The sequence below is a fragment of the Balaenoptera ricei genome, chromosome 3 (genome assembly GCF_028023285.1).
Source record: "Balaenoptera ricei isolate mBalRic1 chromosome 3, mBalRic1.hap2, whole genome shotgun sequence".
Lineage (NCBI taxonomy): Eukaryota > Metazoa > Chordata > Mammalia > Artiodactyla > Balaenopteridae > Balaenoptera > Balaenoptera ricei.
In genome coordinates, this window is record NC_082641.1 from 46,469,926 (window position 1) to 46,493,552 (window position 23,627).

The 23,627-nt window shown below is 37.4% G+C and overlaps 1 protein-coding gene across 14 annotated transcripts in view; it reads right to left on the reverse strand.

The window, feature by feature from the left end:
* Positions 1-1,559: 1,559 nt before the first annotated feature.
* The window catches only part of PDE4D (phosphodiesterase 4D), a 1,113,076-nt gene continuing 1,091,008 nt past the window's right edge, over positions 1,560-23,627 (reverse strand). For all 14 annotated transcript variants that reach the window (XM_059916412.1, XM_059916410.1, XM_059916413.1 and 11 more), the window contains 9 exons: positions 18,161-18,254; positions 16,645-16,817; positions 15,990-16,088; positions 14,976-15,140; positions 13,854-13,953; positions 9,163-9,317; positions 7,835-7,957; positions 7,158-7,340; positions 1,560-6,438 (listed from right to left, as the gene is read on the reverse strand). In XM_059916412.1, coding sequence (XP_059772395.1) covers positions 6,016-6,438; positions 7,158-7,340; positions 7,835-7,957; positions 9,163-9,317; positions 13,854-13,953; positions 14,976-15,140; positions 15,990-16,088; positions 16,645-16,817; positions 18,161-18,254 — 1,515 coding nt within the window. In that variant the 3' untranslated portion in view covers positions 1,560-6,015. The remainder of the gene's footprint in view (positions 6,439-7,157; positions 7,341-7,834; positions 7,958-9,162; positions 9,318-13,853; positions 13,954-14,975; positions 15,141-15,989; positions 16,089-16,644; positions 16,818-18,160; positions 18,255-23,627) is intronic.

A 23,627-nucleotide genomic window follows, 5' to 3' on the forward strand; every position in this document is an offset into this window, starting at 1 on the left:
ATTAACTTTATTCTAGTTACGAGTTAGGGATTAAACTTTTGCTGATTTCTTTACTCTCCTCATCATGAAAACTGATTTTCTGCCATTCAGGGAAAAAAAGGAGAAATTGCGAAGAAGAGGCAGAGTCTTTAGTTGGCAACAGGGTAGAAAACGGTAAACTCTCTTTATCCAGGATCTTGACAAGCTCAAAAATAAAAAAACAACCAGAATATTTTTATGGTATCAACCCTAATGTCTGGGTCACCAGATTGAATTATATCCAATATCAGTTTGGTGGCTATATTCAACAAATATTTTATTTATTTATTTATTTATTTATTTATTCATTTATTTATTTATTTATTTGGCTGTGTTGGGTCTTTGTTGCTGCGCATAGGCTTTCTCTAGTTGCAGTGAGCGGGGGCTACTCTTCGTTGCAGTGCACGGGCTTCTCATTGTGATGGCTTTTCTTGTTGCAGAGCACGGGCTCTAGGCGCACGGGCTTCAGTAGTTGTGGCTCACAGGCTGTAGAGCACAGGCTCAGTAGTTGTGGCTCAAGGGTCCAGTTGCTCCGCGGCATGTGGGATCTTCCCGGACCGGGGCTCAAACCCATGTCCCCTGCATTGGCTGGCAGATTCTTAACCACTGCGCCACCAGGGAAGTCCCTATTCAACGAATATTAAACACCTACTGTGTACCAGGCATCGTTTTAGGTGTGAGGGATACACCGGTGAGCAAAGACTACTCTCCTGAAGCTATGTTCTGGTGGGAGAGATGGACAATAAACAAGATGCATATGTCAATTTGTGGTAAGTGTTATAAAGGAAAGACAGCAGGGTGAGGGAGTAAAGAGCGTTGGAGCAGGAGCGTTTTCCCTGCATTTCTCCAGAGGTCTGGAGCTCATTTGCACCTCAGGACTTCTGCAAATGCTTTCTCTGTCTGGATCCTCCTCCTCTTTGTGTCAGCGCTTCCTTTTTGCCAAGTTACCTCTCACGATCCTTCAGAGCTCAGCCCCAAATCGCTTCCTGAAGAAAGCCTTCTCCGGCCCTCCAGAAGAGACCAAGGTCAGGTTCCTGCTCAATTACAGCACCTGAGCTTCTTTGCTGTACTGAGGACACTTACACTTACACTTACACTTACAGTGCTGTGTATGGGATGCTTTAATACCTTTGTCTCTTCTAGACCGTAAGCTCACAAAAGCAGAAATTCTGCCTTGTTCACTGCTGAATCCTTACAACCTTGTAGTCTGCAGGGTAGGGACCCAACAAATAACTGCTGAGTATCTGAATAACTTTCAGTATGCCAGAATACTCAATTAGAGAAGTCCCCTTCCCAAGGTTGCTTACAAAACACTGTGCTTAATGTTATAGGCCATTTACATAATTTTGGCATTTTTTTTCTGTAGCAAGATTAATCTACATAATTTGGTTTCATTGGACTGTGAATATCAGTATTAATGTATGACGTCACTAACCTCCTCTATTCCACCTTAACAATCTTCATGGCCCTCGGAAACCTGTGCTGACTGAACTACAAGTTAAAATGAATAACCTTTTATTCGTAAAAGATCGAGTCATAAATAGGCAGAATCAACCCATGCTTTTATTTCCATTGCATATAAAAATTTCATATGAAGGTATTGATGTACAGTACTATCCCCATGGGCTGTAAGAGAGGCTAAGAAACCACTAAAAGAATCATCATTTGTAATGCTCACACACAATTTACCACTCTGAAAACATATCCAAAGAAATCAAATTAAAAACAACTAAAATCAGTAAGGATGTTTTTTTGTAATTATAGTGTCCCCGTTGTACTGTTTAAAACAAAAGTAATCAAATTCCTTTGGGCCAGGGCTGCTAAAATCTACAGTTTGTGTCAAAAAAAAAAATAAAATAAAAGACAGAAAGAAAGAAAAGAAAAGGAGGCTCATTTTTTCTAGAAGAAGAATCTCTCCTTTCACTAAGTCACACATCCTGAGGGCTGGGCCACTGGGAATTTTTCATAGCTTTTAGGAGCTTGTGCAAGGTTGAATTTAAAAATTCTAAAGCAATGTAAGTTTTGCTGAAACAGATTCTAGAGAATGGTGAATCCATTATGCTGTGTGAATTGGCATCATATAAAACTTTGTGTTTAAATATATGGATTTACATACATAAGGAAATTTGGTTCATCTTAGTTGAAGGGTTAAAAAAATGACCTTTTTCATATTATATATTTCCTTAACATGACAGGAAGCCAAGGAATAAATTACTGACACACGTGACCTACGGCTCTAGTTTCAAATCAAATTCATTTGCCCACGTGCTCTAGAAGACTTTTAAGGTCTAAAAAGACTTTTTATAATCACTGGACAAGAATATATCTTCCCAGTAGTGTTTGAAAATAAAAAATCAAATGTAACTAACTAAAGTAGCTCAGTTAGTATCTGTTAGGGAAAAATCACCATCATATATGCCATGCTGCTTCATGGCAAAAAGTACTTAAGGGCTTGTCTCTCAAAAGGGTCTCAGAATGCTCCAGAGGTTGTCCATGTTTCTGTAAAATCCAGCTGTTGCCAGAAATCCAACAGATTCAAAGCTCAGATGTAAAAATGCCCAGCCCTAGCCCCACCATTACCTAACTTTCAAATGCAGCAAAACAGAAGAAAATATTGATTAAAGTTAAGGCACAGCCCTGGGACCAAAGACCTGCAGCTATGTTTTCTTAATTTTATATACCTTTATGTATTTTATAGTTTTCTTGAATCTTCCATAAACAAGCTCTAAGGTGACAAGACTATTTTATAGAAGAAAAGAAAATGTACAAGGAGTATGTATACACACCATTCATTCTCTCACCAAGAGTTTCCAAATATATCAACACCATCCCATTGCGGGATGATGTTTTAATAAGAACTGATAATTTACAATTAACATTACAGTATGTACATTACAATAAATACATGGTTGTAAACAGACAAACAAGACTGTATTACCGGTAAGGTCATTTGGTGAGAAAAAAATGCATGGCATAAAAAATAAATAATGCATTCAAAGAGTATCATAAAGCTTTCTGTAAAATCCACTTCATTCAAGTTTTTTTTTCCTTGTCTGCAATTTGTTCTATCTACATTATTTTCTTGTGAATTTTAAGTGACGTAAAAGAAAATTAAAACAGCATTATTGTGTTTAGTAACTTGCAAGCTGAAATGTACTGGTTTTATGCAAACTTGGACATTTTCTTCCCCGTACAGTACCCAGATATTGCATTTTCTTATGGCATTTTAGGAAACGTAAAGTCACTTTTAAAAGGATATTCTTTTTAAAGCAGTGTATAATTCTGAAGCACACTTTGGCGAAAGAGAAGGGAGAGGAGAAGTAGAGTGTATAGTGCACTAGTCCCTGTCTTTTGGATATTATGTCTCTTCTACAATTTGATTGTCCATCAGTGGATATCTTTACAACATGTGACCATTAAAAACCAACAAATTGAAAAAGAAAAAGCCTCTCTTTTTTAGTGCAGTTATAAATCTTTTCAGGTCTGGATTTGTTTGTGACATATTGCTGTTTTAATTTTTTTTTTTTTTTCATTATTAAGATTCTAGGCACTCTGTGGGGGAAATACCAAGCATTAGGGAGGGGAAGGAATGAGAATATTTTGAGAAAGGAATAAACACTAGATTCTTTGCCTTTTCCTCTAAACCTCCATCAGGGACAAATAAAAATGGAAACAAGTTTCCAAATATTCTGGTGAAACCACTTGCCAAACATAAGACTTTCTTTGAAAGTCTGATTTTTACAGGGGAAGGAGGGTGGAAATCTGATAATTGGTCAATTCCTATCCTGTGCTCTGTGTGAAAGATCGGAGCTACATAATTTTTCTATCCAAATTTCTAAGCATCAGTGGATCTCAGGGGATTAAAATAGTATCTTCAGCTTGGGTCATTTCCCTGGCTGCTGACTTACTGATTAGTCCCCAGATGGCTTCTTTTGACATCCCCAATATAAATGTTTTTCAGGGTTACAATTTTATTTATTTTCCATTTGGTCTGATACTCCTTTAGCCTCTACTTGGGTTCTTGGATATCACTCTAAAAAATGATTATTTGGGCTCCAAACTCTTCACAGAGAAGGTAAACACTTTACTAAGAGCTGAAGTGGGAAGGAAGTCCAAACTAGATAAATGCCCCAAGATGCCAATTGAAGGTAAATACTGGGAATCAATCTCTAAAATTGTAATACATTTCTTGATGCTAAATTTAGCCAACAGTGATCTCTAATGTTTGACTTAGGCAGAATCTTCTTACCCAGCCCAGTATTTTAAAACGGCATTATATTGCCAAATCTCTGGTGCCAGGGGCATCATCAACTTCTTTCTGTCAGTGTATTTAAAGAAGTTCTTCTCCACAAGACATACTTATGGATCAAAGATAACTGATAAATCAAGTGCTACGTGTTACATGGCTGTCCTTTAAGGAAGAGTCATTGCTACACTTAAAATCACTTCTCAGGAATATTCCTCATACAGTTCTTAATCCCACAGTGAAATCAGAGAAACAAAAGAGCATTCATTGTACTGGTCTTCATTAATATATTCTGCTAATATTGTTAAAAAATTACCTAGCTAGCTATTAACGTTTCTTCGTAAATCAAAAGTAAAAGCTAGTCATTATATATGACCTCATGGCAGAAAAGAAAGCTAACTCTAACTTGACTACCTGTTCTTTGCATCAGTCAGCATGGTGGTGATGTATCTGATAAGACACCACGCAGTGAATGTGGACAGAGGTTCAAACACACACTGATAATGAAGCAGCACAAGGGGGAAAAGTTCTTACTATGACTGTGAAAACAAAAATGAGCATGAAATGTGTGGGTTATTACAAAGACATGCACTTGTGAAATGAGGGTCTATCGCCACAGCAAAATGTTCTCAGAAGACACTAAGTAGGAAAATATCTAAAAAAGACTGACCATTCTAGCTACTGGGTATTTATATATCTCTCACTTGCTTCAGACAACACCAACTGATGACTGAGTGTCCATGAGGCTTGAGACACATTAGACAGAATGCACATCAAAGTATTGTGGAACAAGTATTCACTTTGCACACGGTGAAGAGAAATGTAAGTGGGGAGCAACTCTGCGTGTCTGAAAAGAGTGAAACGAAAAGCCAGTAAACGAAGACCTACAAAAAGGGTTTCCTGCAACATAAAGTCAATTTTTGTTTTTAAAATATGGAAGTCATTGGTATATAAAACAATGGGTCACTACAAATCAGTTAATTGCTATGACGTCTAAGGTGCAAGTAAAATTTGTAAATTAGGTTTATCCAGTGTAGCACAGATTTGTACTGAAAACTTGCAAGTTACTCCTTAGAAAAAAAATAACCAGTGGCAGATGAAGTTCTGAACGTAGTTTTTTAAATATAATACCTCAATACATTTAATAATAAAAGTAAGCTCTACAAAAAATCTGCTTTACATATCATACAAAATGTAGAGGTCAGTGCAGCTCACTGAACCACACTATTCAGTCAGGTATCAGGAAGACTTGAAATTAGAAAAATTATGCAATTTCTGTGGCTCGTCTTCTTCCTGGTAACAGCTTCACAATGTGTCCTGTTCCTGACCCACTTGTTGCTTCGCTCCGTCCATGTAACGCCTTCTTGCTGCTGAAAATATTGCAAACAAATAAAAAGGAAAAGAACCCCCAAATCATCTCAACTTTTGGGCTGCCTGATGAGCCACACTCCCTAGAAAACACTTTGGAGTTGATTTTTCTCTGCTTCTTCAGCTCGACCGAGCTGCAATCTTGTGACACTGCTGTTCGTGAAGATGTCCCCCTCGTTCTGATGACATGGAGGTGAAAAAACTGGTGACGATATTCCTGAGCGCTAGACTGAGTCGTCAAGGTCAGTTTTGTTCCGCAAACGTCCTGGCAGATGACAGTGAGGTGTGACCGTAGTTGTGGCATGTGACATGCACTTTGGAAACAATGTTTCTACTTAAAAAAACAAAAAACGCAAACAAAAGGCATGGAAGTGTCTGCCCTGTTATGTGTCGGGCGAGTGGTCTCCGATGGCACAGGCCTCGGGCTGGCTCTCCTCCTCCTCCTCCTCCCCCACGGCTTCCTCTTCCGCCTGCTCATCCAGGGGGATTTCGGTGGACTCCGAGTCTTGAGTGCAGAGTGTCTTGGAGTCACTGCAGCTCGTGTCTTCTTCCACTTGACTCCCACTGTCCTTTTCGGTGTCTGACTCGCCGTCCTCCTCTAAAGTCAGTTCAAACTGGAACTTCTCAGTTTGACCCTGCCGGCCCTCCTCCTGGTCATCTGGCGCCGGGGAGGGGCTCTGAGGAATTGTGCTCTGGTACCACTCACGATTGTCCTCCAAAGTGTCCAAAATGTCCTGGGCGTCGGGATGGACCAGGTCTGCCCACGTCTCCCAGAGAGGATGAACAATGTAGTCTATGAAGCCCACCTGATTAAAAAAAAAAAAAAAATCCGATTGGGACTAAGAAACAATGGAAAAGGTTAACGAGCCCCCTCCAATGTATCTAATTGATATGTTGAATTAAATTTTTATATATGATATATAGAATTTACAGAAAAATATATAAAATAGAATATGCTCTGCAAATATAACGCTGAACTGAAGACTACTAACCTTAGTTTGGTAAAACAGTCACTATTTTAGGTAGCAGACCAATAAAAAAAAATGTTGTTACTAGCTGGTAAAAACTAGCTTCTGGAACTCTGAGTCCAAGAGTCTGTTTGCGATGTAAAAAAACCTCCAGTTGTTTACATGGCAGGACTTGGCTTGAGGCTGGGACTTTAGAATAGCCCATTCATAGGTAAATCCAGAGAGCTGAAATAATGCCATGTACTCTATATGGATTCATATAACTTTATTCGCTTACGAATTGAGATAGCTGAAATAATTCTACACATATGAATATACTATATGCATAGAGTCACGATGAATGAATATACTGTCCTATGAACGTATATATGACTATATGAATATAAATTCTAAGAATCAAAGAATTTTTTGGCTTGCAAACACTAAGGTGGACATTGAGCTTGACAAAAGAAAGTAATTAAGAAAACCCAATAAAATACTGTGTGACATGCATACGGCGTAACCAAATGTTCCGTGTAGTTGTGTTCTCTCTGAAAGCTTTATGCTTAAGGCATCACCTGTGATTTTTCCACAGAGGCATTGTGCTTGTCACACATGGGGCTTATCTCCATGCCCCGCTCCCTCTCTCGGTCCCCTTGGCGGAAGAACTCCTCCATGATGCGGTCCGTCCACTGGCGGTATAGCTGGAGAGGCTTGGTTGGGTTGCTCAGGTCGGCACAATGCACCATGTTCTGAAGGACCTAAAACAGATCAATGCCTTCTCTATTTAGCACCTGCTCCTTTTTTACTAGAAATTCACATCAGATGACTGTGACACTTAAAAATACATGTAGTGTTAAGAGTCTTTCCAGACGGCTCGACCATGGTGTGTCTGTGTGAAGTTCACACCTGTATTAATAGTCCCAAATTATGCCACTTCTACTGCATCTAAGTATCATAAGAGAAACTGTTCATGTGCATGGCTGATTAAATTCAGAGCTGCTTAAGTGGTTGGTTTTGTAGGATGTTACTTTTTTTTTTTTTTTTTTTAACACATTTCCACTTGAAAAGGCCAACAGGATTTTATCTGGTTAATTCTCAAGATTAAGAATTTGGATAAAAATCCTGCTTACAGCTACTGTAATTATAAGCTGGAAAAAAGGAGACATAAATCTTATCTAAGCTAGACACACAGACACGTGTACACACACACACACACACACACACGCAGACATAGCAAATTCGAATGCTTTACCTGAATCCTATCAGAATAATTGTCAAGAAGAAGAACTCCAGAACTTGTCACTTTCTTAGTTTCAACCATAGTTTTCAAATCAGCCAGTAGATTCATGTGCTTTGACATGTCTGTTGCAAGTACCTTAAAAGACAGAGTATTTAAAAAAAATTTTTATTGCAGTATAGTTGATTTACAATGTTGTGTTACTTGCACACGTACAGCAAAGTAAATCAGTTATACATATACATATATCCACTCTTTTTTTTTTAGATTCTTTTCCCATACAGGTCATTATGGAGCATTGGGAGTAGAGTTCTCCGTGCTACACAGGAGAGATATTTTTCTTTTCTTTTTTTTAGCCACACCTCTTGGCATGTGGGATCTTAGTTCCCTGACCAGGGATCGAACCCGTGTGTCCTGTAGTGGAAGCGCGAAGTCTTAACCACTGGACCGCCAGGGAAGTCCCGACAAAGAGTATTTTAATAAGTAAAAAACGTCCAGGGGAAAAAAGTCAGAATTTTCACATAAAAATATCATGGAGAACGTGAGGAAGAAATGGAGAACCACTCTGTTGTCTAATAGCTGTGTGTGGGAATCCTTTACTGCTTCTTGGGGCAGAATCTTCTCCCCTTTGCTATCACTTTCCCTGGAAGCCCAGATAAATGTGTGCAATATACATTGCCAGCAGGCACTGGCAGCCACTTTCATGGTGATAGAAAGGGATATTTCCATAGATAAGACATCATCGCACGTTCTGAAGTTTTTCTATTCCTTGTGCTAGAATGTGGTTACTGGACTATGATGGAGTGAGTCGAGGTTGCTCACAGAGTACTTCAGAAACAATATTCTGGTCAATTTTCCGCTTATCCAAACCAGATAATCCCTGCCTTTCTCTGTATGTACAAAGCTTAACAGATTAAGTTTTTGACAACCAGAGATATTCCTGTGTCTCATAATCACTGTGGAAAACATGTACAGAGAAAAGACTAATGTCATGGATGTTTCTACATGGCACTTCCGCTGACAGAGATTTTTTTTCCAGTTTTTGAATGGAAAAAATCCATTTTTTAGCCAGCTCCCTGTGCTTTTGTTAGTCAGCTCTGTCTGCCACCAGACCGGAGGAGTTCAGAAAATAAACCTAGAATGAGGGTAAGCTGTCATTATTCTTAGCTCCAGACTGTTAGCAGTAGAGCATCATTGCCTGCAGCAGGGCCAGCCTCCGGGACAAAAAAGGCAGCATTATCTTGAAATATACATGATACTTCTACCTGATAGTCATCTCATTCTTTTTTTTTTTTTAAACACCATGCATCACAGTTCTCTTCTTGCTTTTATCAGTTACTTACAATATCGATGACCATCTTCCTTAATGATTGTCTTTGCTTTTTGGTCAAATTCTGGAAAATGTCACAGTTTTCTTCCTGAAGCAACTTAAAGCCCACGGCCAAATGATGGTTCTCCAGGACAGAAGAATCATTGTACATCAAGGCAAGTTCAGAGTCTTGAAAGAAAGAGACAGAAGGTTAGCAAAGCCATTTATGCAAAGGTTATCGTATTCTTCATATTCTGAGGTATTTTGGGTTTAGGAAGCAATTTCCCCTAAACGTCTCTGCTCGCATTCCCATTACATGACAACACCTAGAAGAAAGTCTGCTAGTTAATGCAGCCACAGAAAGATCCCTGGAATCTTGGGAGTGTATTCTAATGCTCTTGGCACACGGCAAGTCAGTTCACTCTGTGGTTTCAGCTTCCTCTGCTATAAAGGGAAAGAAGAGTTAGGCCAGATTACCTTGGACCTCCTCTCCGGATCTGCCAGAGGCAGCTCCATAAGCTCAGCAGAAGAAGACATTATCCCTAACATTTACAACATGTCCAGAGCATAAAATGTTGTATTCCTGACAACTGTGGACCACCTACCCAACATTGTATATGATGTAAAGATCATATGACTTAGGATTATTTGTACTCTGAGAAGGTACAAGAACAGCTTGGAACACATGAACAATATCAGATCTGTTCATGCTTGTGCTTATTCTGTTCATAGTACAGCTTTGAAAGGCAAAGCTTTATTCATTTTTCCATTTCCTTTTCCAAGTATCTTGGCAGTCACTATACACATGTATATTGCCCGTCCCAGCTGCATGCTCAGGGCTTCACACAGAGACGAGTGTTTAGCTGCCTACATTTCTCCAGAGTGAAGATTCTGCCATTCCCCCACAATTGTCCTGGACCTATTTTAGGCAGTGACAAATCCTGCCTCTTTCCTAGTTCCTATAAATAGCAAACTCAGACCTATAAGGTAGTCATTAAAAAAGAATTGACTGGTGCTTCATTCTGTTGCCACTTAAGTCACTGTAAAGACTAAAAGCATACGTATTTGATCTTTCTTCTGACTCATGTGTGGAAAATATATATTCTTTTCTAATAAAGAAATATCCAATACTATTCAATGACTATTTTAAAGAAGCTAGGGAGGAGGAGAGGGGTTCAAGAATATTTTGACAGAAATCCTATGATTTTAGGTTTATACAGAAAAATAACATTCTATTTATAAGCTACAAATATAGCTGTGGAAAGCTTATTTTAAAATGAGATCAGTGAAATAAAGTGTGTGTACTGTTGCTAGGTCCAGCTCCACCTCATACAGTGAAATGTCTCTGCTCTTGAACCTCAAAAGTCATATGCTTTGAACACGACGAATGTGTTCAAATGTGTGAGGAGATCTTTTCCCCCCAAACCCAGGCATCTTTGCTATAAACAGAAAGTATTCGTTTTCCAAGTAAAATTTACTGCTATATATGTTCTGAGGCTGCTTCACTGTTTCAGAAAATAATGCTGTTATGTGAAATGCTTTTTTTAAGATAAATATCCCCTAACGTGTTCTATTCAATATTTCATGATGCTATTTACATTTTATGGATTTATTTACATAGTACTGTCCTTGAAAAAGACTTATGCAGCTTCTCACCTGGAATTTCCACTTCTTTACATCCTATTCAGAGTCCCCCATTCCCCTACATCATGTATAAAAGCTTAACTGACTCAAAACCTGCATCAGGTTTACAAGGAGTGTACGTGTCATTAACAGCAAATCATTTGGTGCCTAAAACTAATACCAGCGGAATGATTAATGAAAACTGTCACCACAACTAAGAAGCAGAGGTGTCTCTGGCCTGGGAATCAGCCAGGTGAGCCCCGGTGCCCCTCCACCACAGCGAGCCATGCAGCCTCCCTTAAAATAGGACAGGTGACCTCCCACCTACAGGAAGTCTGATCTGACGATTCCAAGTCTTTATTACAAGAAACACAGATTCAGCCTTTGGCTTTGGACAGGTTGGCAGCGCCAGCTCCAGGCTAAGAGCCGAGAGTGTGCTAGCCTGAGCCACTGATGCTCAAACAATCCCCAAAAGAAAGAGAAAGCACAAATTTAACGTCTATCAAAAAGGGTTTACTGTAAGCTAAAAATAATCACATAATTCTGATAAGAGTATTTCATAAAGCTATTTATGACAAGTTTGCAAGTTATTAGAGGGACTCCCTTAGCGTATGCTGTGAAGCTAAAACTTACTTGTGTTACTGGCTACTAAGCCTCTTCTGAGTCCTGAAATAAAATGATTGCTGGCTTGATCCCTAGTTAACAGCTAACTAAGGCAGTAATTCTCACAATGCCCCGGGGCTCTGATCAACCCTGGGATAACTTTCGTCTACCAGGTGACGGTGCTCATTCATTCTTTCAGGTGTAACACAGCCTCATCACACCCCACCGCCAAGAAAACATCAGCAATCCAAAGCTGCTGGCTACCCTGTGTTGCTGAGGCCCCACGGAAAGGAGATCTGCACAACGTCACTGAAGAACAAAATACTTCCAGAAACATGGTCAGTTATCCTTCCACCTCAGGCAGGTCATCAGCAGAATGACCTTAAACAGACACCCTTGGCCACTATCCTGTATGCATAATTACCCCCTACATGTCTCCATTATCTATTCTCAGTGGCTCTCAAACTTTAAAGGGCATCTGATTCATCTGTGGACTGAGGCCTTGCTAGCTTAAACTGCAGACTCCACGGGTACTCTGATGTCAGCCTAAGCCCATTTGCCCTTAGAGGGTCCACAAGAAAGAATAACAGAGTTGGTCCTCATTTTTCTTGAAAAATTTATCAGAGTACTTGGAAGACAGTGACTTTATTATCAGTTGTTTTAATTTGTTCTCTATTCTTAATTCTAATGTTATAATATGGGAACATACAATATTATATATAACAGGATGCAAAGAAAACACATAGGTCTGATTTTGGTATTATTAATATAAAGAAAAAATGCATACCTTTCTTAACGGCAAAAATTAAAACAAAATTTATATGTATTTGTTAAAAATCTATAAAATTAAGAACATATCAAGACATACATAAGAATCAAAAAAATGAATCAAGCCAGGATAATAAAAAATTGCCAGTGTACCTTTTACTATATGACCTTCCTGTTCTTTACAGAAAAGACACAGTAGACCCTAACCAATGATACAATGTAAACTCATGTAGCTGCCTCTAATGTATATTAATATTTATGTGTCAATATATAGTAATGTTTTGGTGACTCCTGAAAGCACCCCATTATAGGTTCTCATAAGGTGGCTGAAACATGAAATGTTATCCTGTCTAATCCTAGATAAATAAGTCCATAAACCAGACTTCTAAAATGTACTGACTATCCACACAGTTTTGGAAATCCATGACTTTCAATCCTCCTATACATGAGTGAGTTACTAAAATGCATTTTGTTACAGGGCAGTCCAGAGGCTATTAAAAATATACAAATAGGTAAATAATCCAAAAGATCTGAGTGAAATCTCTCAAAACAAGGCTATACTTAAATTCTCTCTTTAAATCTGGTTGCAGCAAAGTGTTGTGAATGAATGGTGAAGGCACAGACGCTACTAGAGCTAGATTGCTATGGGGCACGAGGAGACTATTATCCACAACTCACGGCAAAAAGGAAAGGCAAACTTTTAACAGATAGGAAAAAAAATTAACAACTTTGAACTTTATTTTTTCACTTATAAAACTGACCTTATAACGTTAATCTACCATGATGTGAGGGAATTTAATAATGAATGGTACATGTAAATTATTTACCAGTTAACTTCAAGTACAGAAAGAACAGAATTTCTGTAAAGCTTAACCTCTTTGCAAAAGCCTAGCTCAAGCACCACTAACTCCCTACGGAGGTTTTCTGTGCAGCTGGGTCAGAGGTGTCGCACGCTGAACAGTCTATTCTTTATATTTCCAAATTCAGTGATGACTTATTTTATGAAATGTCACCAGTGAGAAAAAATTAATGGTTAAAAAATATTAAATAAAAAGAGATAGTTAGTCAAAAGAGAAGTTCCTACTGCCCTCAGCAGGAGATTTAAAAAGGAAAGAACAGGGACTTCCCTGGTGGTCCAGTGGTTAAGACGCCATGCTTCCACTGGTAGGGGGCAGGGGTTCAATCCCTGGTCAGGGAACTAAGATCCCGCATGCTGCACCGAGAAATTTAAAAAAAAAAATTTAAAAAATATAAAATAAAGGAGAAATTTCTATTAAAAAAATAAAAAGGAAAGAACAGGGCAGGGCATGGTGGTGGAGGGGGAAAGAGGAGTTACAGGCTCTGGAGAGGATTAAATGACAACCTACAGAAAATGACGGATTTAACATTTATTCTGATAACTTCTTTTATTTGAAACTTTAGGGGCAATCTAACGATCTACATCTTTCGGCAAACTTTCACTTTTGATTGCCCTTGTCTACTAATGTGGTAATATATTATTTCTAGAGAAGTACTGGAATGCATGTTTTTCAAACATCATATGCCTCACGGGATATGAAAATAATTTTTAGAGCTACACTACATTAACATATGCTATCACTGAAACGCCTATGTGCACATCTCAAGAGAACATTATGGCTCTGGAAACACCCCAAGTTTATAAAGACTCTCAGTCATTCTAAAATGTACAAAGGAACATTTTTTCTGCAAAAATAAGTATGCTTTACTTACTTGTATTGATCAGAAACTGATTGGACACACCAGGATGATCTACATCATGTATTGCACTGGCAAAAATTGCTGCAAGAATCTCTAAATCTGTAAACACAGCCTGAAAAAATCCAGACAATATCTGATGTTATTATAACTCATGATCAAACCTTTTCCATTGGTTATATTTTTTAAAATATTAAAAAAGGAGCGTCTACAAATTTTTTATAGAAAATAATAGCTTATTTTCAAAGTATTTAAGATGTTTAAGGATATTCTGAAAATGTGCATAAAATTAATAGCATGAGCAATTATTTTCTTTTCTTCCATTCAAAACAGGAACTCTCAATCTCAGCAAAACTGACATTCGGGGCCGGATAATTGTTCGTTATGGGAGAACATCCTGTGAATTACAGGATTTTTAGTAGGATCCCTGGCCTCTACCCATGAGATGCCAGTAGCATGTACCCCCGAGTTGTGACAGCTAAAAATGTCTACAAATATTGCCAAATGTCCCTGGGGGAAGGGAGGAGTAGGAGTAAAAGGGGAAATCACCCCCATTTGAGAACTCCTCACTCAAACGATGACATATTAACACAGTTTTATAATGAAACAATCTGAACTATAAAATATATTAGCAAAAGAGAATCACTCTCCCAAACAATGATGGAAATCAAATTGCTTTACTAAACACTTAATGGAACAACTTCATAGGATCTGGTAACATTAAAGATGTGTTTCCTTCTAATAAGTTCTATGAAAAATACCAATGCATTGCTAGTATTGATATTTTATAAAATAATCACCTTTGAACTATAAATGAAAAAGTCCTCCGGCTAAATTCCCAAAAAACCCCACACTAACCGAAACTGAGTAAGGCAGATTTGCTTTGTCCACTAGATCATTTCAAAGAAGCAGTATCATAAAACACATGAATCCCTAAATCTCTGATCAATTATCACAGACAAAATTCATCAAAGACTCAACTGTTTAGTTACCACAATGACATTTCGCCCCCATAACTCAATAATATTTCTAGTGAAGTCGATTATTGTTTGCCCTGTGCACCCTTCAGTATAAAAGTTGAAGAAACTATTATGAGGGGCAAGTTAGTGTTTTCAAAGGTTTAGAAACCAGGTTTACCTCCAAAGCAGGTGTAGATAACAGCACGTGTGTTGACTGGACGACGTCTGCAGCGTGAATATTATTGTGGTAGGCCACATCAGCGTGGTAATGATCTTCCAGGGTCATTAGGTATGTAATTAAAGTGTCCACTGGAATTTTAAATGTTTTTAATAAATCCCGTTCCTGCGGGAGAAGAAATTCTCGTAACACTTTGTCCTTATAGAAAAGATTTTCCATACAGTATGTTAACAACAACAACGAAAAATCACCCCCGGTGTCGCCTATGGATAACCCAGATATGGGAGTAGCATTCGCTCAATGTCTAGTGAGGACAATGAAAACCCTTGGGATGATCCAGGGACTTCAGGGACAAAACCAGAGTCGAGCTGTCCTTCTGGAGCCCAGCAATGCTTTTCTCAAGTTATACGGTGTCAGGAATGAGCTGCCAACTATCAAAGTATCTGTGTCCCGGGATCTTGAAGGCAGCTGCAGTCCAACACCATTGACAAGGCTACTGGATCAAAACAAGTGAGACACAATATCCCCTCGAGGGTTGGAGCTGCCCTTCCAAGTCCCAGGGTATCTATAGCTGCAACTTCTCATATAAATCCTAACACTGAACTGGGGCAAAAACTTGACAAGAATGAGAAACCGATGTGAAGAAGAGAGCAGTCCACAAGACAGTGACTGAAGAAATTACATACTAAGATTAGTCAGCAAAGGGCTGATTCAATTTGTAAAGTTAGCACTCCATTCTCTATGCAAGTCAGGATCACGTGGATGCTTTTTAAACTATTATTTTAATGAATTGCTTTAATTTGTCCCCCTCACATCTTTTTCTTCAATGGAACAAATAACACAATTGATTTGTGTTTTACCCATATGCCAACCTTTCTGTATCCTTATTTTGAAAAAAGTATCAAAATAAGTAAAAGCGGGTAAGTAATGAAGAAGATAAAATGCATGCACAATTCACAGACTGGACGTTATGTCACCAAATAAAAGAGAGGTGATAGAACTTAACTGCGTTACCTGAAAAATGGTGTGCATGATAACAGTCAAAGGCCGGTTCCCAGACAACTCTGCTATTCTGAAAACGTGAAGACCCCATTTGTTCACATCTTCTAGTTCCTGGGGTTAACGAAAGACAGAACAAATCTGATTGCAGAAGTAGAACATGAAACAATGAACACAATCATTTAAAAATTACTGACTTCAATGAAAAGATCATTAAATTAAAAAACAATTCATTTTAAATGTAATGATGCACCATGTAACTACAGGCAAACTTTAGGCAAATCCGCTTAAACATACTAGAAACTGAATGGCGTTGCTTAACCTCATGTCTCTGACAATACAACGTATTTACATACTTGAAATATCGATCTCAAAGTATTTCTCCAATAGTTAAAACCTACTCTCAAAAACCTTAATTATTCTCCTAAAAGACTTTTCAATTGTTTAAGGTCAAAGAATCAAATACAGATGCAAAAATAAAGAACACCAAACTGCCTGTCTAAATCCACATATTAATAAAACCCAAGTGATTTAGAAAGAGCTTTATAAAGGGCTTTCCCATCTTCCAAAAAAACCCTCCCACGAATTAATAAACTTTTCCATTTATTTAAAAGAGAAGGTATCAAAGTTCACTGCGTATTTCTGATCAGGATACTTGAAATCCTCTTACCTTGGCAAGGATGTCTTCTTGTTCAGTTTTGACCCCAAACCTTGGGATGCTTGAATTAGTCAAACTGGAGCTGTGCATCAATTTCTTGACCCCACTGATCTGAGACATTGGCCTTTTCTTTTTCTCCTTTTCCTTCTGAGTCGGAGAAGGAATTTCCACTTCATGTTGCTTATCTTAAAAATTAAAAAAAAAAATTCTTCATTTACTATTAATTCTACCTGGGTTTTTTTTATTATAACATGCATAATGGCGGATTTTAATTGATCAGTATATATTCTAGGAAATATCTCCAAGTAAAACTCCTTTTAAAGAAGTTAAATATTTATAATTTGATGTGGACTTAATTTGATACTCTCAAACACAAAATTAAGCAAATAAATTCCACTGCAAAATAATTAACATCAAATGTATTCAGGGATTGCATCTTTTGAGAAACTTATGATAGCAGACTTGGAAAAGGCAAAAGACACTGGTTATTTCCATTGCTCATCGATTTCATTCCTACACTGCTCTTGCCAATTAAGAACTCCAGTTTCAATACCTACTTTGAAATGGCAGAAACTTCGTGCACAAATATAAAAACAGCACTGTGTGAACCTAACAGCGTACTGAAATGGGTCATTCCGTGGGAGCATACACAGCGTATGTGAAGGACTTAAGATTGCTACTGCTAGCTTACATTTTCTATACGATAGTGAGATGGGGGAATAATGCAATAAGGTTTTATGGGGAGCACAGAGTACCTCCAATATTATCTGATAACTAAATATCGATTCACAAAAGCTAATTGTTGTTTTCAAATAAGACATCAGATGTCTTCAGTACACTCATTCACTATTTCAAGGCAGTGAGCTCCTTTAACTTGTCCTTGAACAGTGTGTGTTCAATAAATGTCTGTTTAGTGAATGTGCTAATTAGCTGTTACGACAGTTTTGTTTTGAAAGTAAATTCAGATCAAGGATGTGTTCAAGTTATTGGTTTTCCCTTACTGCATTTTCTTTCTGTGGATGGAGGATGGGGTAGTGGTGTCCCAGTACACCATACTGTCAGCTATTATCAGCAAGCTTTTTTTTAGCTATTGTGTTATATTTATCTGTCTCTCCAGTCTACCAGGCATGGTGCCCATTAGACTATCAACTCATTGAGTTTAGGGACCATTTCTAATTGATCATTAAATACCTAGTGCCCAGCAATGACTGGCATTTAACAAGAATTTGTTGAATGCATGAATAGATCTCTCTATAAAATACATTTTACAGTTGAGTACTTTGGAAAAACGGGCAATATACAACTTTAATTCAGAGAATCCCTGAAGTCCTGAATAAAACGAAAAGATAAAAAACATACTTTGTCACCTTAGGTTCTAAAGCTTAGAGGCTCAAATTATTAATATGATGAATGAAAACAAATGGAATTCCTAACTCTTGTTTCCAAAACAAGTTTGCACCCCAGTCTGCTTCCAAAAACAAACAATGCAAAAAACTTTTAAAAATCGCATTTAAATTGTTATTCTCACCTAAGAATGTGTTTGATATATACTCTGACACTTGATTTCCAGACCGACTCATTTCAGAGAGATGGGTGAGTTCTCGATTAAGCATCCTTTTAAACTGAAAAACAGAAAGATAAAATGAAATAACAGAAGAGGAAAATTGAAGTGAAATAACATAAGCATATGTTAAGATACAGAAAATATGCCAAAGAATTTTTAACCTGTCCTGACTCTTTAGATCAGTCCCATCCAATAGAACTTCCTACAATGATGAAAAAATTCTATAATCTCCGCTATCCATTACAGGAGCCACTAGCCATATGTGGCTATCAAGCACTTGAAATGTGGCTAGTGCAAATGAGGAGCTGAACTCTGGATTTTATTTCATTTTAATTAATTTAAACTTCAATAGTCACATGTAGCTAGGGGCTACCATATTGGACAGCACAGATTGAGACGCTCAAGGACGACATTAATTAAGGGGAAAAAAGGCATAAAAAAATAACATGCATTATTAGTATTTAGAGAAGAGAAAAAAACTAATTTATAAACATACAAAAGGGTTGCCACACAATAAAACATGGTATGTTTTTATCAATTAGTTTGTCATTAGCAGAAATGAATAAGTATACTGGTCAGAGGTTAAAATGTCTTTTCCCCCAAAGCAAAACTGAATAGATTTATTTGAGTACTCTCCCAGAACTATGGAGAAAATATTTGAATAGATACTATATGATATTTCCTTTGTAAAGTTTTTTCTAAGTAGGGATTTATTGGTTCTCAAACATTCACAGAATTTACCAATCTATCTTCCTAAGTCCCATAAAAACAATTGAAAATTGACCTGTTCATTTGAAACTTCACTGCTTCACAATTTATTTTACTGGTGCTCCGGTGCCTATTTTATCCAAAGAAACTTATCTACCACCTGGAATTTATCTACCACCACTACATGGCATTATCAAAATCCAGAATTCTCAATGATGTTATGCTTTTCCATCCATCAACTGCTTCTTTTTTTTTTTTCTTTAACATCTTTATTGGAGTATAATTGCTTTACAACGGTGTGTTACTTTCTGCTTTATAACAAAGTGAATCAGCTATACATGTACATATATCCCCATATCCCCTCTCTCTTGCGTCTCCCTCCCACCCTCCCTACCCTACCCCTCTAGGTGGTCACAGAGCACCGAGCTGATCTCCCTGTGCTATGTGGCTGCTTCCCATGAGCTATCTATTTTACATTTGGTAGTGTATATATGTCCATGCCACTCTCTCACTTTGTCTCAGCTTACCCTTCCCCCTCCCCGTGTCCTCAAGTCCATTCTCTACGTCTGTATGTCTGTGTCTTTATTCCTGTCCTGCCCCTAGGTTCTTCGGAACCTTTTTTTTTTTTTTTAGATTCCATATACATGTGTTAGCATACGGTATTTGTTTTTCTCTTTCTGACTTACTTCACTCTGTATGACAGACTCTAGGTCCATCCACCTCACTACAAATAACTCAGTTTCATTTCTTTTTATGGCAGAGTAATATTCCATTGTATATATGTGCCACATCTTCATTATCAATTCATCTGTCCATGGACACTTAGGTTGCTTCCATGTCCTGGCTATTGTAAACAGAGCTGCAATGAACATTGTGGTACATGACTCTTTTTGAATTATGGTTTTCTCAACTACTTCAACTGCTTCTTAATGTATCTTCCTTTGACTTCCAAAATAACCCAAATAGACCTTTTAATATACCTTAATATTTCTCTTAACATACATTAACATACAGCAACTATTAGATACTTGATCCAAAAAAGTCACATTTTACTCTAACATTTAGTAGCCTTTAAAATTTTGAATTTCACCATAAATCCTCATTTAAGTCTGGAAAAAGAGAGTAGTGAGTTCATTATTTAGTAATGTCTGAAATGTAATTCTAACTCAGTATTTAATTAGTTTATTAGAATTTTTAAAAAAATCTTGATTCTCTGCATAATTCATACCAAGGTGTTCTAATTCAAGATAATTTGGCAAATAGCTTCCAGAGTTAATCTAATTGACCACCTAGATTAGGTACAAGAATTTATCCCTGTAAAGTACTGAGAGAGATCAATAAAAAATTTCAACAGGGGCTTCCCTGGTGGCGCAGTGGTTGAGAATCTGCCTGCCAATGCAGGTGACACGGGTTCGAGCCCTGATCTGGGAAGATCCCACATGCCGTGGAGCAACTAGGCCCGTGAGCCACAATTACTGAACCTGCGCATCTGGAGCCTCTGCTCCGCAACAAGAGAGGCCACGATAGTGAGAGGCCCGCGCACCGCAATGAAGAGTGGCCCCCACTCGCTGCAACTAGAGAAAGCCCTCACACAGAAACGAAGACCCAACACAGCCATAAATAAATAAATAAATAAATAAAATTAAAAAAAAAAATTTCAACAGACTTTTGGATACAAGAAATGCATATTAGCATTCTCCTGCAGTCAAAACTGAAGAACTGGCTACAAACAATAGAAATGCCTCTGGTTGTTAATTTACATGTTGAGAGAGGTTATTCTCAAACTCAGGAACACAAAGTTCACTTTCTTTGTGTATTTTTTTTTATAACTTGCTCTGATTATAAAATGCATATGGGTATAGAAAATCTAGAAAGCTATATAGAAAAAATTAGAACTCATGTACATCCCCAATGTCCCACTGCTAATAACCATATATAAATAGCTATATTTCCTTCTATGCCTTTTTTTTCATTTGTATATATATATTTGTTGAAGTACAGTTGACTTAAAAGTATCATATGAGTTTCAGGTACACAACAGAGTGACTGAACATTTTATAGATTCTGTACCATACAAAGTTATTGTAATTTTATTGTCTATATTCTCTGTGCTGTACATTACATCTTATGATATATATATATGTGTGTGTGTCTCTCTCTCCATATATATATATATATATATATATAGACACACATACCGGGTGGAATATTACTCAACCATAAAAAAGAATGGAATCTTGCCATCTGTGACAACATGGATGGACCTGGAGGGTGCTATGCTAAATGAAAGAAGTCAGAGAAAGACAAATACTGTATGTTTTCACTTATATGTGGAAACTAAAAAACAAAACAAACGATCAAATATAACAAAACAGAAACAGACTCACATATACAGAAAAACTAGTGGTTGCCAGAGTGGGGGGCAGGGTAAGGGATAGGCAAAATAGGAGAAGGGGATTAAGAGGTACAAACAACCAGTTATAAAATAAATAAGTCACAAGGATGTATATATATTTTTAAAACTGGCATCATGTAGTCTACGAAACATGGGTTGCTGCTTATTTTCACTGAGCATTATATATTATGATCCGCTGGGGAAAAAATAAAATTTGGAACCTTCCAAGAATGTTCCTGAAGACATTTCCAATAGTGTTCAAAAAATTTTCTGCTGATCTTTTTATAAAGTTATATTTTCTTAAGTAAATCATAGGCTATCAACTAGGAATGTATTAGATTATTTAACTCGCACTGGCACATAGTGGGTGCTCAACACTGAGTTCTTTCTATCTCCCAGTTTCCTGGGCCCTTTTATAGTGATAGCTGATTTTTATCTTTGCAGGGCAAATGGATGGAAGATCTAACTATAGTTATGCTCACACAAAATATGTATCTAAATATCTAGCTCCCTTACCAATTCCAAAAAATAATTTAGGGTATTATTCATATAAGAAATGGTCACCATGCTTCAAAAATATAACAATAATACCACGCATAAGGCCCAAAGGTAAGTAAATCCTGTTTAATGAATGAAATTTTACTCTTGGAAAAAATCTACTCTTTGGGCAAAATATATTCAAGAGAGTCTGCTAAACCTCTTAAACATATATTTAATGAAATATTTCTTTGACCTGAAATTGTCTGTGCTATGAGATAAAAGTTGCTATTAAGAACTGCCTGGTCATGACAAAGTCCTTTCTCAAAAGCTGGGGGAATAGGTAAGGCTATCAGCCACTCCTGGCATTTCTACAGTGTGTTATACAGGAACCACTGTCCACCTGCCCTCCGTGAATTTCTCTCAATGTAACTAAAAAACGATGCAACCTCGGTGGGGCGTGGGGGAGTTGGCCCCTGGAAAAGTTAGATAGGAGCCCAGTTTTTCTATAGAGACACCTTCTAACTTGTAAGCAACCTGGTATGAGGAATATGCTGCCATACGCCCAAGCAGAAAAACTTCATGGTATCTGCAGATATGCCACACAAATTATTGGATTTATCTGGCAGAATATGAAGAACGAGGTGTATTTTCCTGTCAGTTTGATTATACAACTCATCAAAATAGCCAATTGGTACAGGTAACTGAGGCAAAAAAAAATGCCAGTGAAAGGATTCTATTGTACAGACTGATAAATGACAGATTATATTCTACTGATTATTTCTGCATCATATACATATATTCCCAGACTACCCTTCTGCCTTTGTTCCAAACTCAAAAGCATGGGTGGAGAAACCTTTCATGGCACACTTATCTCCCTCCCACTTGTGAGGTGCTCCAAGGAAGTCAACATTTCCTTTCAACATAATTACCGCGATGAAGAATGGCCCCCACTTGCCGCAACTGGAGAAGGCCCTCGCACAGAAACGAAGACCCAACACAGCCATAAATAAAAATAAATAAATAAATAAAATATTAAAAAAAAAAAAAAAAAAAAAGAAAATAACCTCACCCCCACTCCAAATTAAAAAAAAAAAAAAAAACATAATTAGATGACACAATATTTTAAGCAGTCCTCTTTCTTCCCAAGAGTATGGGAGATTTCCTAAAGACAATTTCCACAGAGTCAATTAAGTTATAACGCAAGGGCACTTTCTAAGAGGAATTAATATTGCTTCCTTTTTTTTGCTATTGATATAAAACATACAGTCCACAATAACCACAATAACCATTGATATAAAACATACAGTCCATAATAACCACAAAAATTACCATCAGAGTTTTCTCAACTGGTAGTTGCTCTTACAGTTTGGTCTTGGAGTGCACAGCAGGATGTGCTAAAGAACAATAACCTTAACCATTCAACAATCATTTTAAAATGTAAGTGGAATTTCTCTCATTTTAAGATAACTACATACCATTTATTAAGATAATGATATATAATTGCCATGAGGGGGAAAATGATTAGAAAAGGTAATAAAATGTACTTTTTCAGGAACACTGTTATGGGTTCTCAATTCATAGATTTGGAAGTGACAAAATACAGAACTGCTTTTCAAAAGAACTCGTTGCAAAATGCAGAGCAATTTAATTGAGCATTTAGATATCTTTAAAAGTGACCTCTAAATATTTTTGGCTGATGAGTTATTCTGATTGTTTCTGGTCTAAATAGCCTGAAATAATATGTAGAATTATTGTTGCAACAAAGAAAAACAGAGGAAGATCTCTAAGTGAATGCTTTCATCCTTTGTTCTCATCATGCATCAGAATGTCTGTATGCTGCAAATTTAA